At 45.9% G+C, this 20,173-nt stretch overlaps 2 protein-coding genes across 5 annotated transcripts; both read right to left on the bottom strand.

Moving 5' to 3' along the window:
* Positions 1–558: 558 nt before the first annotated feature.
* Positions 559–15,049, bottom strand: Txnl4a (thioredoxin like 4A). 4 transcript variants are annotated; one of them, XM_051163724.1, is made up of 4 exons: positions 14,974–15,049; positions 14,527–14,716; positions 3,924–4,027; positions 559–820 (listed from the first exon to the last, which is right to left on the bottom strand). In XM_051163724.1, exons 2-4 carry the CDS (start codon positions 14,677–14,679, stop codon positions 649–651), a joined length of 429 nt encoding a protein of 142 aa, XP_051019681.1. In that variant the 5' UTR covers positions 14,680–14,716; positions 14,974–15,049; the 3' UTR covers positions 559–648. The 4 variants fall into 4 exon arrangements, with proteins under 4 accessions (XP_051019681.1, XP_051019682.1, XP_051019684.1 ...); XM_051163725.1 differs by lacking the exon at positions 14,974–15,049 and adding an exon at positions 11,343–11,411 and having other exon boundaries at positions 14,527–14,605; XM_051163727.1 differs by lacking the exon at positions 559–820 and adding an exon at positions 11,343–11,411.
* LOC127204583 (N-alpha-acetyltransferase 11-like) lies at positions 8,944–9,629 on the bottom strand. The gene has a single exon (XM_051163723.1). The coding sequence runs from the start codon at positions 9,627–9,629 to the stop codon at positions 8,967–8,969; it is 663 nt and encodes a 220-aa protein (XP_051019680.1). The 3' UTR covers positions 8,944–8,966.
* Positions 15,050–20,173: the final 5,124 nt, after the last annotated feature.

Below are 20,173 nucleotides of genomic sequence, written 5' to 3'. Positions count from 1 at the left end.
GATACAGATGTTTTCAACCCAGCATCTCAGACCATGACCTTATTTGGAGAGGTTACCATATGTAATCAGTCAAGATGGGGTTGTACAGAAGTGAGGAGGGCCCCTCAGGCAACATGACTGGTGTTCTTATAACTAGGAGATATTTGAGACAGACATACACATGAGGAGACAACTTGTAATGAAAACGGCAAAGATAGGGTTAAGAGGCCTCAATGCAAGGATCACCAAAGACTGCCAGTAACCTCCAGAGCCAGGGGTGCAGGACAGACAGCCCACAGCCACAGATGGGACCCCAGAACCGTCACCTCAGGTTCACACCTCTAGAGCTGTGCAGCCGAAAAGCCTCTGTTGCAGGCACCCAGTCTGTGGTAGTTTGCTCCAACAGCTCTAGCAACTACTCAAGGATGCAGAACTTGACATCCTCGTGGGCCCAACACCTTGATTTCACTTGAGGAGTGAAGACCTTTACAATCAGTAAGGCACAGAGCAGACTTCCACTGTTCCTTCACCATGTTTATTTGCTTAGGCTAGTTAAGGCCCTGGAACCCTCAGCTCAAGGACCCTCCAGCCCTACAACCATGTCCCACTGCAGGCTCTTTGAAATGCTGGGCAGATCTGAGTATTTCTACATGGAGAGGCTCCCAGTGCTCAGTATCTGTACTTTGTAGAGTAGTCCTTGGGAGACACCACCAGCCCCCGGCCTTTGCGGGCGCCACGGTACACGGTCTCTATGATGTCCACCATCTCTTGCTTGTCCTCCATGGCCCAGTTGATCTTGTTGTTGTTGCCAGTGCCCAAGTCAATCATGATGTGTTTGTTTCTGAAAGAGAAAAGAGCAGTGGTGCTCAGAGAGAACTCCACAGGCGTGCTCGTCCTCCCTGCTGCTCTGAGCATCTGGAATGCTGTTTAAAAGCACAGACTGTGGAAAGAGACCACAGTTCAAAACAAGATAAAAACAAACACTAAATGTTATTTTCTACAAGTGCAATGCAACAGTCACACACTCTTTCTGCCCTCCTCTGTATTTTCTGTGCATTCCTACTTTTTTTTTTTTTTTTTTTTGAGTCAGGGTCTCTCTGAATGGCTCTGATTGTCCTGGAACTCACGCTATAGACCTGCCTGCCTCTATCTCCCGAGTGCTGGGCTGAGAGTATGCACCACTGTGCCTGGCAACTGCATATTCATATCTTAGACTGTGCAGGCCAAAGACAGCTGTATCACTTGGAAAGACAAGCAGCTTTCCAGGGAGGTGCACTAACTTTCCTGAAAAAGCAATATGTAACTCTGTCATGCTTTGCTGACAGGGACTTAGTCAGCTTTACCACAGGCTTTGTAACTGAGGTGAGACTGGTGACCTGCACGCTGTGACTGGGAGGCACAAACGCTGAGTCATGTGTCCTCCAGAGGAGAGGCTTCTCCCTTAGGAACCTGTACTTGTACCTTTCTGAATACAGATGTTAGCCCTTGCTGCGTGTGCATGAATTTTTCCAAATTTGCTAAAGCTCTATTTTTATTAGTTTAACTTTTCACTTCTACAGAATCACACATTTGGCTTCAACTATAGTCCAGGACCATGCTCTCCTTGCTCTGAGAACAGAGAAAAGGTGACTTTGACAAAATTCCCATGTCAAACATTTGCACTCTGGGTAGCATTCCATGGCCTCACTTAGCCCAGGAATGGGATGGATATCCACATCTCCCCACCCACACCCACAGCAGTGATGCCGGGTGCCGTGGCTTGCTCTCTCTGTGTACACTGGTGTTGAGAACACTGAAAATGGCTAGTGCTTTACACACCTGGTAGCGCTGTGTGGCTTAGACAGGTTTCAGTTGTGTCTCTGCAAAGATTCTGTAAAAACAGGGGCCTGGCTTCTCTTACTCTGTCCCAGTGTGCACACTAGGGCATAAGCTGACTACTTTTGACCCTGGTTCTAGAACGTTGGATCCCAGAAGAGAAATGTGTCTTCTTTCCTGAGTACATTATCTGTCTAGTGACCTCAAAGATGCCAACTGCGTCCTATCTACGCACCAACCTCCTTCCTTGCCCATCACTGCCTCTCTAAAGTGACCCTCCTGTCCCACCTGAAGTGAGGACCTTGTTGCATGAAGAGGAAAAGGGACTTTGGTTGTACACAGGGAACACTGTGTCCACAGCTGTACAAAAAGGAGAACTTGTCAGCAATGAACTTGTATATTTAGCAGAAGAGACTTTTCAAAAAGGAAGCGCTGCCTGCTTTCTCACTGTCAGTAAAAGCAGAGATGAACGAGCACAGGACTGTTAATGAGAAGATTTGAGATGCTGAAGGCCTGGACTTATCACAGGTCAGCACACTCAGACACAGGAGACAGCAGAGGGTGTGTCTCCCAAGGGTGGCCCTCCCAACCTCTAGGAGGCATCCGAAGCAGGAACACCATTTCCTCTTGCTCATAGGAAGTCACTCAGCAGAGAATACCTCCTTTGTTCAATTTATGCCCTCAAACTGTAAAGGACAGAGAGGACTGTGGAGAGCAGAGAATGTCCCCATTGTGGCTCCAAGAGGTAGGTCGACTTGTTCAGTTACAAACACCAATCGGGAAAGGGACTTGGTCAGATCCCTTTCCAGAGGGAGCACACAGCTAGGGGGCGATACCAAGCCATACTACCTATAGAGTGCAGGGGTGGGGGGCAGGGGTTGTGGGTGGGGTTGGGGATGGGGAAGAGGAAGAGGAAGATCCTTGTTTCTGGCTAATCCCTCTGAGCCAGGACTGCTGGAGGTGTCACTTAAGTCTCAGCTACACAGGTAAGAGGGAGCTGTTCCTGGAGCTGTGGGGGTCACTCTGCAGACCTCATACCATGCTGACTTGGATGATCTGGATGATAAGGACTGCTGGTTCCTGGAGTGAGATCTCAAAGGTCCTTGGAAACCTTGGAGAGGGTCCTGCTTTGTTTATGGGAAGGACAGTCTCAAGGAGTAATAGGTAAAATCCTAAGTAAAAAACTCCCTGTGCCCCACGACTGCAGCTGAGACACTCACCGAACATCAGACATGAACCAAGCTCGTCAGCAGCTGGATTCAAACAGATTATCCTGGATTACCAACCCCCACACGGTCAGCCTAACCCTCCTCCCTCTAAGAGGCAGAACAGGGAGTCAGAGAATTGTGTAAAAGGATTCACTGGGACAGATGACTGCGGCCTTATTCAGGTAGAGGAGCCTTTGAGAGCAGAAGAGCTCCCACTCAGACACCCAGAAGGGACTCCAGCGATTATGCAGCCCACAGGTTACCCTCTGAGACCCTGGCAGGAAGCCAGCTAGCTGAGTGGACACTGTACCTGCAGAGCTGGGAGTTCATAAATGAGAGCTTCTTTACACTGAGTCTGGGTACAGGATAAAACACAAGACCCTGCTCATCAATTTGGATACAACTTTGGAGTTCTATGACTACACATCAACTTCTTTAGTAATTACAGGAAACTTTTGATGAGCCGTGCCAATGCCAAGTGGAGGTGTCTTTCCAAATCTCCGGCGGGATGTTTGAGCTGGTGAAACAATCTTGACTTGTACAAAGTGAAGTACTTACGTTCAGGTTTTCTTCTTGGTTTTTAATGAAAGGACACTACACATAAAGTCAATGACAATTTTTAACAAGTGAAGTTGTATTCTAAATGGTTTGTTCACCGGATGATTTTATAAATGCCAGAAAGAATATTTTCCATTTAATTATACTTCACACCAGTTTCTGGACAGTGTTTCAGGTGGGTACTTTGTTACTCAGTGAATGTTAAAACTGGAATTGCTACTTAGAAATAACTGTTTAAAAGATTCACACTGATTGCCTTGTGGTAAAACTGCACAGCTGACGTCCTTCCTAACAAAAGACTCTGTCCCGGCAGGCTTCCAAGCCAGCGACACCCCATTTACGGACAGCCCTAAGAGGACATACCTGAAGAAAAACATGACAGTACAGGGGTCGTACAGCTCATACATCTTGTTGAAGTCGGGGACTTCTGTAATGTCCACAAGATAAATAACTGCGAAGTTTTTAACCTAGAAAGAGATTTTAAAAACTAAGATAAAAGATCAGACTGGCTTTCATCTTATACAAGTAAAGAAAAAAAAAAAAAAAAAAAAAAAGACTGTGTAACTGGGCATTTTTTAAAAACGAGTTATTAAGTATTTGTTCCGCAGAGGTGACAGAAGAAAACCACACAGTGCTGCCACAGTTCTGACAGCTCCAAGTCCCTTACAAACCAAACTTGTCAGTCGCCAAGTTAATAAAGTCCTGCAGAAAATGTCCGCAGCCCTCTCACTCCCCTACCAATGAGCCAGACATTTTGTAAGCTTGTACTCTGACACTCATTGCATGCACTGACTATGCGTATCAAGCCACCCATTCTCCATTGCTTTGATTCAATGCGTGCAAACGCTGTTACTATCCCATGTGGCAAACTTTATCATTTAGAAAATTTTCTATAATTCTCAAGTCCAAATTCATCAGTTTAGGAAAAAAAATTTTTTAATGAGACTAAAATCACCTTACATCCCAGTCAGTGGCAACTGCTACATGACACAGCCACTGGGAGCACAGGGACTGGAGATGTGTATACCAACTGAAGATACCAGTGACAGCTCACCAGTACCAGGAGTGGTACCAACCGATGTACTTTCCTGTTTTCCGTTCTTCCTTGAAAAAGGATTAAATTTATTACCCGGGTAAGTGTGCAGATGCGGGGTGTGCACAGCATGCATGAGGTCGGAGGACAACTTTAGAGTCACTCCCTCTCCTTTCAGCTGAGGTGCGGTGAGGATTGAACTCAGGTCAGCAGGCTTATGTGGCAGGTGTTTTTACCTGCTATCGAGCTCTCTTGCTATGAACGCACCCTGCTTATTCCTTGACATATTATGTTCACAAGAACCTCAGCAGGTTGTCCTCAGAGAGGAAGTCACTAGCTGGCACCAGGTCATACAAGACTGTATCTCCAAGGACTCCATCTTCTTTCCTAATTTATTTCAATATCCCTGAGGTGTCAACACTGTTGACTTATCAGTTTCCTTGACTGAAGAGTAGAGATTGCTCAACAGGTAAGAGCTCTCGCCATCAAGCCTGACAACCTCGGGACAAGGTTACATCACACACACACATACACACACACACACACAGCCTGTTCATTTTGGGTTTGTGTGAGATAGGATCTTATTACACAGGCCAGGACGACATCACATTTGCTCTGTGGCCCAGGGCGACCTTCAAGTTGTGCTCCTTCCGCTTCAGCCTCTTGAGCATGGGGATCACAGGTGTGTACCAATCTCACCTCGCTTCAATACCTTGCTGCTCTTTTTCCCTCTTGTGGCACCAAACCCAGGCAAGCATATTACCACTGAATTTTCTCTCTAGTCTTTTGTATTTTGAAAGAGGGATTCACTATTATGCCATGCCCTTAATTTCTTAAAGGGCTGGGCATATAACCTAGTGATAGTGTTTGCTACATGCGCAAAGCCCTAGCTTCAATCCCATGTCCTCCCCCCACGCCACCTGCAAAACAAATAGAACAAACTCTCACCGTATCAGCTGAGGCATGTAGGCCAATGACACACTTGCATAGCACACGCAACACCCTGGAGTGGATTCCCGTAAGACAACAACAACAAACCCCAAGAAATCCAGTTTAGAAGACTTAGTGAATTACATGGGATCTGGGATCTGCTGAAGGCAAGCTAGAGAGTGCCACACTGACAGCGTGACAGGCCTTCGCTGAACTCTATTGTTGTATTGTTTTGGAAATTCGCAAGGAAATTAAACCTACCACCATAAAGTGAGTTTATGCTTAACAAGGACTCTACTTGTCTTCAGCTTTAGTGGAAATCTTAAAAACATGGCACATGGTGCACTGTGCGTGTGTGCTGTTTACATGTCTTGGCACATAAGGAATATATGCCATGTACATGTCATGATGCATGACAGATGTGTGTACATTATGGTGCATAAGGGATGTTTCTGTTTAATCAGTATCAACATTGCAGCCTTCCGCATCATGCACATCTTAGTTGGCTCTCACTCACTGAACACATATTTCTGAAACTCTGCTTTCCCACCGAATCCATACTGAAACCTTTAGCCAGGTCACCAGGTAGTAGCTTTCATAGTAAACACATTCTATTTTGATTTTATTTAAATATAAAATAGCTCACTACAGAAGTTGAGCCCAAGGAATCATCAGACTAGGGATGGAGGCTATGTTCCGTTTTCCTTACAACTTGCTCAGGATCTAACACATGCAGTTAAGTATCAACCACACAACCATTTAAATACGGGGCATTTAGTCAGAGGCCAGGGAGACGGCACCTGACTAAACACCAACCTGTTTGAAGACACAAATTTTTCCTCTGGCTTCGAACTTAGTCTGGCCCATCATCATTAGATAAAGACTGCAGGTCACACACAGAATGCAAGGACTTATATCAACATGTCACGGCAGATTGGCTCACAGAGGCTAAGAACCACCACACGCAAGGAACTCCTCCCTCCTGAATTCTAATTCTCTCAACAGTCCTGGAGATCTTGTTAGTGTTTCACGAAGAATCTAAGGCTCAAAAAGATTATGTGGCACCAGACCCCATGGAAAACAGCAGAACTGAAAGGGAACCCAGACCTGTCCCAAATGCCTCTGGATGAGATTTCCTGAGCTGAGTCATGAAGAAACTCTTCCACCTGAAAAGGAAGAGGTAAAGAGAACTCTACCTATAAAGACAAAGACACAGCCAGGTAGTGGCGGTGCGGGTAGCTGTGATGGCACATGCCTTCAATCTCAGCATACAGGTGGCAGAGGCAGGTAGATCTCTTGAGTACAAGACCAGCCTGGTCTACACAGTGAGTGCCAGGACAGCCAGGGCTGTTACAAAGAGAAACCCTTTCTCGAAAACACAAAACAAAAAAGAAAGACAAAGACACTAGAGAGCAGTCAAATCCCATTATCTCCTGGATGTGAAAGCCAAATAGAATCTCTCCCTAGAAGGCCAATCTGCAAGGGTCGTATAATAGGCAAGGCTCCGGAGGTACCCAAGCACTCAGCGAGGACAAAAGAGCCCTGAGTAAACTAAACGCGTGGACAAGGGGGCTCTAAGGTAGTGCATGGCATGAACCGGAGGCTGGGCTGGGGAAGACCACCTCCATTTGCCCCCAGCTGGTGCTTATACTGGGGCTTCAGTGTCAGTGTAGAAGCTCTTTCCAGGAGACTGCATGAAAGAGCTGGTCACAGCACAACAGGAAATGCAGGCTCAGCAATCAACCACAGTGAGGGAGCCAATGCTTAGGCCTCGTGAGGCTGGCACTGGAATCTCTGACACCAAAACCCAACTAATAAGGAAGCAACTGTATTGCAGTCACTGAAAACTGAAGCCAGACACCCTAAAAAGCTGTGACTGACTCCCGGGCAGTGACAGACAATAGTGCAGGACAGGGGAAGGCTGCATACAAAACTCTGAGGAAGAGTATTAACAAGGCAAAGAAGTCCTTGGGGCACAGGAGAGGGGGTAGGGGACTGTCTCTTCAGCCTAACAGCCAACATGGATCTGCTGTTTTCCCCATGGGCCAGAGGGCACTGAGATGAGGAGAGATGAGGGGCTGAAATAAAATCATTCACAAATCAAAGCTCTAGTTTCCTAGCAAGAGGTTTTTGGTTTTGGTTTTTTTTCTTTTAAGACAAGATCTTATTGTGCAGTCCCAGATCTCGGTAGGTAGATCAGATTGGCTTAGAAATCTGCCTAGTTCTAGCTCCACGGTGCTGGGGTCAAAGGGCTATGTCACCACACTGCTTAATCTGCCCAATTTTAATGGCCTGTCAACATCTTCAGTGAAATAAGCAGAAATACTCTACATTTCATATGCTACAGCAAAGCTAAAATTAGAGCAAATTATCAATAATGAAAAGACTAACCTGTGTTCTACAAAATTAACTGCCAATCCAATGAATGGTCAGAGCCGCTGTCAAGAGTGGGGATTAGATTATTTAGAGCCAACAAGGCTCTCCAGCCCCCCAAATATGGAAACTGATAGAAGGAACCATGTCCTCTCAAAACTGAAAACCTCGCCTGTTTTATAAATAAGCATACAAATGCTCTAACCCAGCAACCTCACACGCTAGATGCTGGTCTACAGTAACTTTAAAAAGGCCTTCTTCCCTGCTCTCCACTTAATAGGGAAATGGCAGGTCACCCAGAAGTGGACAGGTATACTAAGTGACATCGCAATTCCTTTTATCTCCCTTTGCATCTTCAGTACAACCCAAAGGCCCCAAGGGTGGAACCCGCCCCCTCTGCTGAGGTGGCCCTGAGACCAAAGGACGCACCAGGGAAGGACTAACCAGTGAATTCTCACATCAACGTGTCCTCCTTTTTCAGTATTTTTATTTTTCCAGGTTAGAGACAGCCAATTTAGTTTCTGCTTGCGTAGAAGTCCAATACCTATCACTTTCTCCCACTGGTAAAGGGAGCATTCTTCTTCAGCAAGAGACAGGGAGGGCAAGGGCAGTTTCCAGAGAAAGCAAAAGGAAGTAGCTTCCACCAGCTAAGGGCAGAGGGCATGAAGACTAACTTGCTAGTCCTGCCTACTCCAAGAAAGAAAACCCAGAAAAATAATGGCAACCGCTAAAAGCTGGGGAGTCTTCTCCAGTTGTACCCACTTCGTGCTTGGCATTCTAGGCAGAAACTTGCAAGACATACACGCCAGTGCAGTACAAAACAGAATATGATGGCAGCATGGAAGAAGCCAAGAAAGGTGCTGCCGTGGCAGTCCTCAGCTTCCATGGCTCTTGCACAGCAGGTCCTGTGAGTGGACGTGCCTTCATGACCACATAGGTTAGTTATGTGGAGGGGTGCTGCCATTGGGGTCACTGTGAGAGGACCCCAGAGCAGGTCCTGCAAAGCACAGCCAGAGTTCCCAAGAGAAAATGTGGCTAAAAGACAAGGACCCGCAATGCTCAAGCAGACTCTAGGAGGTAGACTCCAAGTCCTGCAAGCTGTCGTGGACATCAGTGCTGTCTTTGTCGTCACTGCCACTGTCATCTTCGTCCAGGTTCTCCTGCTGACAGGCCTCTTCAGAACCAGGAAGTGTGCTGCCCTGGCTCTCCTTGGAACCCAGAACCACGTATCTGCCCTTCTTCAGCACCATCTGCCGTCTCAGCTCATCTGCCATCTGTGAGAGATCTCGCTTCATGGCGTACGCATCTTCTCCATCCGCATAGTACTTGGGCTCTATCTCACTAACCTGGAAGTTCAGGGTGTTGGAATACAGGTGCAAGGCTGCTCGGTTGCTCTTCCTGACATGCAGGGACACATACTTAGCACTGAAATTCTCAATCATGGCCCGAGAGGCCTGGTCCATCAGCTTCTGGGCCAGGCCAAGGCGCCGGTGGGAGCGCTTCACAGCCAGTGAGGTGATATGCCCATGAGGGGCATCATCAGGATCCTCTTCCATCTTGGCCAGGACATACCCCACAATCTTCCCATCCTCATCCTCAGCAATGTAGGAGAGCTGGGGCCAAGAGAGGCCATGATAGAAATAGTACTTCATCTGGTAGTTCTCAGGCAGGCAGAGCAGGTTGCAGTGCTGCATGTTCATCAGGTCATCTGGCCGAGCACGGCGGATGTTCATATTGGCGGTAGATAGGCCTGTCAGACTCCAGAGAACCAGAGAGGATGCCACGGAGCACAGGCGACACCAACACTGTTTGCCTCGAGGAATTGACACAAAGGTGTATTTCAAAACTCAAGAAACACAGCACTGTCAATCACAATGTATCTCTGAAGAATATGGATTAACAGATAGTCCTGGTTATGGAGCCTCAATGTGACCATATAATCTTTACTTTATGCTCGTGCTTTGAGAGGCTCTTACCCAACCAGATCTTGGGAGCAGGGTCTGGGCAAAGACTGAAATCCTTCTCATGAGGCTGGGCTTTCTGCAGACTATGTGTGCGGCAGTTAGGTAAGAAAGCACAGGCACAGCATTAGGTGTCCCTGGCCCTGCTAACTCCCGAGCCTCTGGGGTGCTATCTGCAGATGCTGTGTATACAAAGGATCTAAGGCAGGGGCTGCCTGGACTCCGGCTCATGCTTGCATGTGGGCTAAAATGTAAGTCAGCAGCTCGGCTACCCCTGCTATTATCCATCCGCTTATCAATCTGCAGTTCACTAAACTTTCTACCTGTTTTATATAAAACTGAGATTGAATTAGATGACCACTACTTTTCCCTCCAGGGACCATTTTGAAAATCTAAAACTAAATGGAAAAACAGTGCTTTGAATATGCCTGGTGTATTTATTTCCCACAAATTATGAACTTTAAAAAGCAGGGGCAACATTTGTATGTGCTTCCCAGCAAGCATGTTATTTGTCTGAGCCAGGGAACTTTCTCACATCCCAACACTTGCCAACTATACTTTTACGACTTATAGAAACCTTTACATTAGCCTGTCCAGTCCCACAACAGCTTTACTACCCCCTTGTCACCAAAAAGCACAAGCTGGAAGAGGTTGCCCAACCAGTTCGTTGAAGTGCCTGGTTGGAGCCTGCATACTGTTAGCACCAGGCCCACACCCACTGTCAGCTACAGGGCCATTCATGACCCACAAGCTTGTGTCTGAGATTCCTCACCGAGCTGAACGCTGACTTCCAAAGACCAAACTCAATCCCTGCTGTCATACACAAGACAGCCTCCCTATTACTCTTTAAAAGCTCTTTAACTATTGTCTTGTGTAGTTTTCTAAAATCTTATCACGTGCGCATCTGTACGCATAATCTGTGTACATATAGTACATACATGACACGGCACATGTGTGGTGGCAAAGAACAACTGTGGACTTGGTTCCTTCCTTGACCTTGATGTGTGTTCCTGTGTGATGCCTCCATCAGCTAAGCCATTTCACCAGCCACAATACAGGAGTTTCTTTCAGAACATACCATCACATGTCACCATATCTCTGAAGACATTAATTCCATCTGTATGGGCTTTTTAATATATAACAACTGTCACTATTCTTACATGCCACAGTATGAACAGGATACTGGTCCCTAAAGTTCCTTTGTGACTAAGTATATTCCCACCTAGTGGGAAAAGATCACAGGTACATGATATAGGCTCTCTTCAAAGCTGCATGAAACCATTTTACAGAGAATGTGCCCCGTAAGCCCCAGAGCCTTATGTATATCTGCTCCCTACCACTTTCTTTCTTAAATATTTAACTCAGAACACGCCAGCGTCAGGTGGAGGTGGCACTGCAAGAGGAAGCAGCGAACTGGCTAATGCAACACATTCCAGGAGAAATGGGCACTCGTGTCCAGCCTCAGCACACACAACTTTTACTCACTTTAAAACAGCTGCGATATCCAAACAGGACTCATACAAGAAGAGGAAGATCTCCCATTATCTTCCATTTCTGCGGAGGGAGATTTTTAAATAGTTATACTGTTCTTTATACTAGAATCTTTCATTTAAAATTTTTCTGTTTCCCCAGTTTCCAGAATTATGAATGTATATTTTGCCATTATACTTAGAAAGCAAAACTTTAAGTCTTTCTGATGCATTTCAAATTTATATGTTTAATAACTATGTTAAAACATAGTATTAAAAGTTTATTAAGGGTGTGGAAAAGATTGCTCAGTGGTTAAAGAGCTTGCAGGGCCCAAGTTCAGACCCCTGAGAACCCACATAAATACCAAGAAGGCATGCTGCCTGCCTGTAATGCAAGTCTTGGAAGATGAAAGACAGGAGAGCTTTAGGGCAACCTGGCGGGCAAGATGAGCCTTATGGTGACCCTGCCTCAAGGAATAACAAGGCAGAAGAGGGATGGAGGATGGCTGCTACAGGGCCCCTGCCTAGCATGCCACACCACAAAGTTTTCAATAGGAAGTGAGGAGGTTATTGAGAATGCCATCAAGGGCTGGAGAGATGGCTCAGAGGTTAAGAGCACTGGCTGCTCTTCCAAAGGTCCTGAGTTCAATTCCCAGCAACCACAGGATGGCTCACAACCATCTATAATGAGATCTGGTGCCCTCTTCTGGCATACAGGTGTTACATGCAGGCAGAGCACTGTATACATAATAAATAAATAAATCTTTATTTTAAAAAAAGGATGCAATCAAAGTTTTGGACAAAAGAATGAACAATTTAAAAGATTTAAGAAAATATTTTTAAAGGAGACTAATTAATGGTCCCAATAACAAAACAGAATGTATGCCTAGTAGGACTGACAGGCACCAATTGCACCTGACACAGGACAATGAGAAAAGAAAAGGGCAAGCGTGGCAACATCTTAACTTCTATTTAGGTGGGAAAAGCCAAGGGGCTCACACCTAGCCATCCTGACAGGAAACGGAACCTGCCGACGCTCATGCCACCTTCAGGTTAGGACAGAGAAAAACAGCTGTCCCCATCCAATGCAGACTCAACAGAGTGAACTCGCTTCAGTTGAGTTTCAGCATCTGCCTTTGTCTAAGGGACCCAATACCACTTCATCCTTACCTCTCTCCCCTGACTGGCATGGGAGAAAAATGCTGCCCACCTTACTGCTAGCCACACATTCAGGGCTTCATAGTCCCAGAGTGCAAACTGAGAAGTAGGCCCTGAGCCTAATCCGGAGGGGTTCCTTAACTCCCCAGGGGGCCTCTTTAACAAGGCTTTCTGGGCCTCAGCCTAGACCAACAGGACTCCTGAGTCACTTAGAAGCACCCCCAAACACACCTGTGATAACTGCATGTTGGAACTGCCTCCAACTGTTCTCTCCTAAATATGAAACCAGAAAGCAACCAACCAACAGAAAGGCTTTGCTGTGCATACACATTCCTATCTTTTACTCCAGAGAACTTCTTTGGTGTGGTGACAGTGGTCCATCGGTAGGGCACCTGCCTGCCATGCCCAAGGCCCTGGTTTCAATTACAGCACAAGTAAATGAAGTGATAATTCTATAGGAGTCATTTGAAAGAGAATTACTTTAAGCCAGCTTCCATTAGCATCTAAGAGAGAAAAACAGTTTCAGCACTTTTTTTCTTTTCTTGTTTTTCAAGACAGGGTTTCTCTGTGTAGCTTTGGCTGTCCTGGAAATCACTCTATAGACTAGGATGGCCTCAAATGTAAGAGATCCGCCTGCCTCTGCCTCCTGAGTGCTGGGACTAAAGACCGTTACCATGTCCGGCCTAGTGTTTGTTTACTCTTCTTTAAAACAAACTTTAAGGCTAGGCACAGAGGCAAACACCTTTAATCCTAGCACTTGGGTGGAGGCCAAGGCAGGTAGATGTCTGTGAGGTCTACAGACTGAGGTCTGGTCTACACAGGTTCCAGAGCTACATAGGGAGGTCCTGTCTGAAACAAACAAATAAAGACAGTTAGGTGGTGGTGCACACATTTAATCCCAGCACTTAGGAGACAGAAGCAGGCAGATCTGTGAGTTTGAGGCCAGCCTGTACTACAGATTGAGTTCCAGGACAGCCACAGCTACACAGAGAAACCCTGTCTAGGGAAGATAAAAAGGAAAAAAGAAAGAAAGAAAGAAAGAAGAGAGGAAAGAGAATATTCAAATTACTTATGGAATAGTAACATTAAGTATTTTATTACTTTACTGTCTTTGCCATTTGCCTTGTTACAATTAGGGAAACTTAGTAAGTTATCCTAACACTGCCAAAAGGAATTCACAGAAAGAGAATAAACCTCCTAATCATGTAAAAGTGCCTGATAACTGCACTTCTATTGTCAGTAAATAGGCACAGCCACCCATAAATAAGAAAACTAGGAACACCAATTCTACCCAAACACAGCCATAACTTTTCTCCTAACACCTTTTTTACTTGAATAACTGCAAGCTATAAATGAAATAACTTACAAAGTGCTCTGAGGTTCATGCTTAAGGCACGGAAAAACAAAGAAAAATCAAGGCCAGCCTGGGCTACCTAATAAGTCTTCTTTTCCTCTCTTCTCAAAAGAGATTAAAAAAAAAAAAAAAGGAAACGCCAATACTCCCAACAGAACTTGCAAATTCTGTTCACTATATACACAATACAATAACTTTTTTTTTTTTTTTTTTTTTTTTTTTTTTGGACTGGGTCTTACATAGTCCTGCCTGGCTTCGAACTCAGCTACCGAGTAGGGAGATTAAATTCGTGTGCCACCGCATCTGACTCTAGTAAATTCTTTTACTAATACTTACCAGGGTCCACAATGGTGCTCACCTGTAATCGCAGCGCTCTGCCGGGCTGAGGCGGAAAGATAATTCAAGGTCCGTCTCCATTACATACCAGACCTACCCCCAGCAAAATCCCCTTCCCCAATCATCACAGCAGCAAAATCCAGCATCCCAATTAGTCACTTATTTTAGGAGGCAGATCATAGGTCTCTTAAATTTTTAAGAAACTTTGACCCATACGAGTACATGAACCCTGTCTTTCTCTCTCTTTCTCTCTGTGGGTCAATGGGGCCGCATGAACCCCGGACTAGGGCTCTAATCCCACATCAAAACTGAACTGCAGGGCCCAGCAGGGCGAACAGTGCACACGCGTTACCTTTTCTGCGATGTTGTACAGAACCTCGTCCATCTTCATGCAAGTGGGGTCCCAATCGTGTCCGAAACGAATGACGACCACGCGGTCCTCCTCGGAAAGGATGGCCTGGTCTACTTGCCAGCCATTGTGCAGATGCGGAAGCATGTACGACATCCTGAGCAGACCTGCGCGGCCGGACGCCGCGAGCTGCCTGCGGGTGCAAAGAGCTGTGAGGTCGCTTCCCCACCCGGACCCGAGACCCCGGCCCGCACCCCCAGAGTCTCTGCCCAGGGCGCCACTGCAAACCGCGCAGGCCGCCGCCACCGCCACCCCTCCACGCTGGCCCAGGGCCGAAGCCCACGCAGGGCCTCGGCTCGCACCGGGATCACACCCCTGTACCCCCATCTCCACGGAAACCATACCCCGGTGGCCCCAGCCACACCGGGGCCACACCGGGCGACCTCTAACCTCGTGTGAGCCCACGCGGCCCGACCACCGCGTCCGTCTCGCAGTCCCAGCGTCTGCCGCACCCAGACGCGCTGACGTCCCCGGACCCGCCCCAGCGTTGCTGCGCAGGCGCACGCACGTCCCAAACGCATGCGCGAAGGAGACGCGGTCGGGCCTGAGTCTCCTAGTCGCCACCAGGCGGCCTGTGCTTGAGCGTCCCCTGCCGGTTACACTGGGACCAAGCGAGTCGTCAGCTAGTGCATCCCGCCAGCCTTCTTGGCAGCCAATGCCTCTGCAGAGGAATGCCCGAGCCTATTCTCGGTCCAGGTCTCGTTAGAAAGTGCTCCAAAGCAACCCTGAGATCCAAACGCACCTAGCATTGTGTGTGTTTGGGTTGGGGGTCAGGGGGATGTGGGGATGGGAGGATGGGGGAGGTGGGAGGTTACCTCTATTTTTAATGTGCTGAGAAATGCGACAAGTCTTTGGCCAAACTTCAGCCATGCTCCACATCTTTTCCATAGGCCTATCTGCATTCTTGCGTAAAAACCTTTCCAGCCAGCGCCATCAGACACTCCTGAATATGACCAAATTTTTGCTCCTCCGCCTTACCCTGTAGGTCAGATCTCTTCAGCCATTATCTGCCTTCTAATTTCTCTTTCGCAGATCTCTCTCTCTCTTCCCCCATAGTATACCACAGATGGTAGTTGAACTCGTGTAACTCCCTACAAGACCGTGTCGCGGTGTTCCCACACTGTCATCTTAAGCTTTTCCAAATAGGCTTGCTTTCCTTTTCCTTTACTGTACCTCTATCCATGTGTGTGTTTACTTGTATGTGTGTGTATGAGTTTGCCACTTTAGCCATTGAATGGCATTAAGTACAAACACACGTGCCTTATACACCATCTCCAGTAGCCATCGGTAAAAGTACCTGTTATTCTTCTGTGTCAGTTATTATCCGTGAGGAATACCGCCTCTTTCTGCTACCCTAGGCCTAGTCCTGGAAGCGGCTAGCGTCTGAGACTCACTGCTTAATAAGCTCACCCTTATTCTTTCTGAGCTGGCTGGTTCAACTCAGCTGTTCTTGATCAAACTCTGCTCCCAGCTGACTTATTCAATCTGGCCTCTCTTTCGCCCAGAATTGCTCTGCTTGGCCTCCAACTAACTCAGCAATCTGCTCTAATCTTCTGGCTTCTTACTTTCCAGTTCATTCCATCTTCACCTGAGTTCTGTCTCTGCAACCTATCTCTCTATTACTGTCCTGGTAAGATTGCCTCTTAAGTAGCTTCCCTTTCCTCTCTCTTCTCCTGAGAGTTGAGAGTATCCTATTCTGTCAAATCTTCTCTGATTTTGTCGCTTTCTTTTGCCACTCAATTAGACATCACCTTCAAACATGGGTGCACCCTTCTACAAATTAACTTTACCTTATTGGGATTAAAGGTGTGTACCACCATGCCTGGATTTAAACTTTTCTTTACCAGAAACTTGCTCTATACCAGGCTGGCCTTGAGCTCAGATCCGCTTCCCTGTCTCCTGAATTAAAGGCATGTTTGTGTTCCAGCTGGTTCACATGGACCTAGACAGTCTTTGGATGTGATCTCTTGCCAGAGCAGCCACGTTCTGAATTAACGTTCCTCTACACCCATCTCCTGATAAAATTTAGAAACTGAAATGCAGGGGCTAGAGAGATGGCTCTGAGAGGAAAGCACTTTTTGCTTGTAGGCATCAGGTTATTAGGCAATTCAAATGTTGGTTTCTGTATCCCCCATATCTAGTTGCAAGCCTGTGAGAATCTCCTGTCTCATTGTTGTATGAACTCTGCTCCCCAATTGTCCCCTGATATGCCAGTAAAGCAGCTTACATACAGTTGCTGAGCAGGGGGGAGAATAGGGCTGGACTTCCTGTCAGCCAGTGTGGAGGAGTTAGAGGAGGAAGTAGGGGATTCAGTGAGGGAATTGAGCCAGGGGCAGATGTCCAGGAGGGACCAGGAGAGAGAGAGCTCAGCAAGGAAAGCTACAAAGTGCAAGTATTGCTGCGATGCATGCTGGGAGGAAGCCAAATTAGCCTAGAGAGTAATAGCTGCTCAGCTATTATGTGGTGAAGATTATTTTTTTTTAAAAAGTAGGCTGGGCAGTGGTGGCTCACACCTTTAATCCCAGCACTCAGGAGGCAGAGGCAGGCAGATCGCTGTGAGTTCAAGGCCAGCCTGGTCTACAAAGTTAGTCTAGGACAGGCTACACAGAGAACAAAAAAAAAAAAAAAAAAAAAAAGTATAAAAGAGTCTCAACGATTTGTGTGATAACTGGATTAAGAGAGAAACTAAGAAACAAACACAATTTATAAAATTAATCTTAACATTCTGGTACCAAGCATGGGGCCCAAACCCACAACCCTTAGATTCAGAGTCCCATGCTCTACCAACTGAGCTAGCTGGACATTTTGATTTCAGAAACTTCTAACTGTGGCTTATCCTATAACATTGGCATGATGCTTGAGCCAATATCACCTGTCTCTCATATCCATTCATCTATCCATTGGGGCTTCTCATGCTTTTAATGGTTTAATTGCTCCCTTAAGTTAAGTATTTGCATTTTCTTTCTTTTGTTGTTGTTTTGTTTTGTTTTTCCAAGACAGAGTTTCTCTGTGTTGCCCTCGCTGTCCTGGACATGCTTTGTAGGCGAGGCTGGCCTTGAACTCACAGAGATCACCTATCTCTGCCTCCCGAGTGCTTCCTCCCATGTGATACCATGGCCCAGCCAGTATTTTGCATTTTCAAATGCCAAGATCTCTATCAACAGCTCTCTGGTTTACAGCTGAAGCCAATCTCAGAAATAATTCAGTAAAGACTTCTATAGGGCCTTGTATTACCTTACTAACTGACGTGGATTTTTATCCTCTGGCTCCTCTACCATATCTCAAGCTTGTTCAATTATGACGTTATCAGATTGGATTTGTTCTTATAGGTCAGCATAACGCCCTTTACCAAACAGTTGGTCTTTAATAACATTTATCCCCCTGGCTATATATATTACATTGGTCTATTTTTATGGCTTTGTGCCTGCACCATGACAACCATTGTAATGGTTGACCAGTTTCTAGCACAGCTGACACCAATCCCTTCCAATCTTGGAGAATAATTGTATGTAGTGTAGCCCAGTTCCTTAGTATTTCTTTAATGAATAGAGAGTGCAACATACAACACAACACAACACAACAGCCTCTTTAAAACTCTTTAGATCCAGCCTTTCTATTGGACATCACATCAAAACTCATTGTAAGCATGACCACCACGTGTCTTATGTTTCCAGCTGGCAAGTATCACATGCCTCTCATAAGTCTGTTTTCAGCTGAGGATGAACTAAAAACATTTCCACATCCCACATTTCAGATCAAAACAAAAGAATACAAAGAAGAAACCAAAAGTTTCCTTACAGTTGCTCTTCAAGAAGACTCAGGTTAGGGGCTCAGTGGTTTAAGAGCACTGACTGTTCTTCTACAGGACCTAGGTTCAATTCCAAGCAACCACATGGCACCGCACAACTGTCTGTAATTCCAAGATCTGACACCCTCACACAGACACACATGCAGGCAGAACACCAATGGGCAGAAAATAAAACTAAGTAATTATTTGAAAAACAAAACAAAATGAAGTTTGACTTCCAGCACCCATATGTCAGCTAACAAGCTTCTGTAGCTCCAGTTCCAGCAGATCCAGCACCCACTTCTGGTTTAGTTTTGTCTTAATTATTGATTTATTCAGATTACAACTAAATTATTATGCCATCACTTGTATCCTCCCATTCCTCCCTCCCTCCCACTTTCACCCATTCCCCTCCCCTAGGTCTATGACTGAGGGGGACCTCCTCCCCAACTATACAGTCATAGGCTATCAAGTCTCATCTTGGCAGTCTGCTTATTTTTTCTTTGAGTGCCATCAGGCCTCCCCACAAAGGGGAGGTGGTCAAATATGGAGCACCAGAGTTCATGTCAGAGTCAGTCTCCTCATTCCACATAACTGTGGAGAATGTCCTGTCCATTGGGGAGATCAGAGTAGGGGTTCAATGTTTACTATTTGTATTGTCTTTGGTTAGTGCAGTAGTTTGAGCAGACCCCCCCTGGGCCCCAATCCACCCACAAACAGTGCACTTATGCATGCAGGCAGGCAAAACACTCATACACACAAAATAAAAATAAATCTTTTTTTTTTTAAATTAAGTTCAAGTTCATCCTGTGCTACATAGTATGTTCGAGGCCAGTCAGAGATACAAAAGATCCTGTCTCAAAAATAAATAACAATAATTTTTAAAGATACCAAAACCACTGTTGCTCTATACTGTACCATATACTCTAAATACCATCCAGGCGAGGTCCGAGACCTGTGGAACTGAGACCACAATCAAATTTTAGGGAAAAAGTCATTCTGAGGGGAGAAAATGCAATTGTTTCCCATTTCCTAATCCCCGCAGCTTCTGGCAGCCATTAACCTATATTCTGCTTGCTGACTGACCTACTTTAGACATTTCAGTAAGTGGGATGTTATATGGTCCTGCCTAACTCGTTTCTCAAGTCTAGGTAGCATCGTGGTCTAAAGTTTCATACATCAGTGCTTCCTCTTATTTTTGTGCTTTAGTCTTGAAGAAGGATGGCAGGTTAAGTTTTATTTATATTTGTATTTTAGATGGATAGTCTTTGCATGACTGATGTGCTTCCTTACATACAGAGTCAGGCAGGAGCCTAGCCCAGAGTTTTAAGACAAAAGAGAGAAATGTGAAATGCAGGCCTGGACGCCAGGCTTTCATGCTGCTTTTTGTTACCTTGTGAGCCCAAGAGTTGTTAGTGCTTTTTAGCAAAAGCAGTGTCTTCACACCAATTATAAAGCAAGCCCTCAGCCCCCCTTTCCCAAGAGGACCACAGATGTGTGTCACCAGGCCCTGAGTTGATTTTTATACTTTTGAGCAAGTTTGATGACCATAACTTTTAATCTCCTAGTATTTATACTAGATGGTGAGTTCAGATAGAACTATTTAGTGTAGAAATTAGCTAAATCCATTTTTGCATTAAGTTTTCACTAATATAATGTAAAGGAATGTTAATTCAGAATATGACTCTCTCTCTCTCTCTCTCTCTCTCTCTCTCTCTCTCTCTCTCTGTGTGTGTGTGTGTGTGTGTGTGTGTGTGTGTGTGTGTTTTGAGACAGGGTTTCTCTGTGTAGCCTTGGCTGTCA

The sequence above is a fragment of the Acomys russatus genome, chromosome 20 (assembly GCF_903995435.1).
Source record: "Acomys russatus chromosome 20, mAcoRus1.1, whole genome shotgun sequence".
NCBI lineage: Eukaryota > Metazoa > Chordata > Mammalia > Rodentia > Muridae > Acomys > Acomys russatus.
The sequence above is the reverse complement of the archived record's forward strand: the minus strand, read 5'-3'. Positions and strand labels throughout refer to the sequence as shown.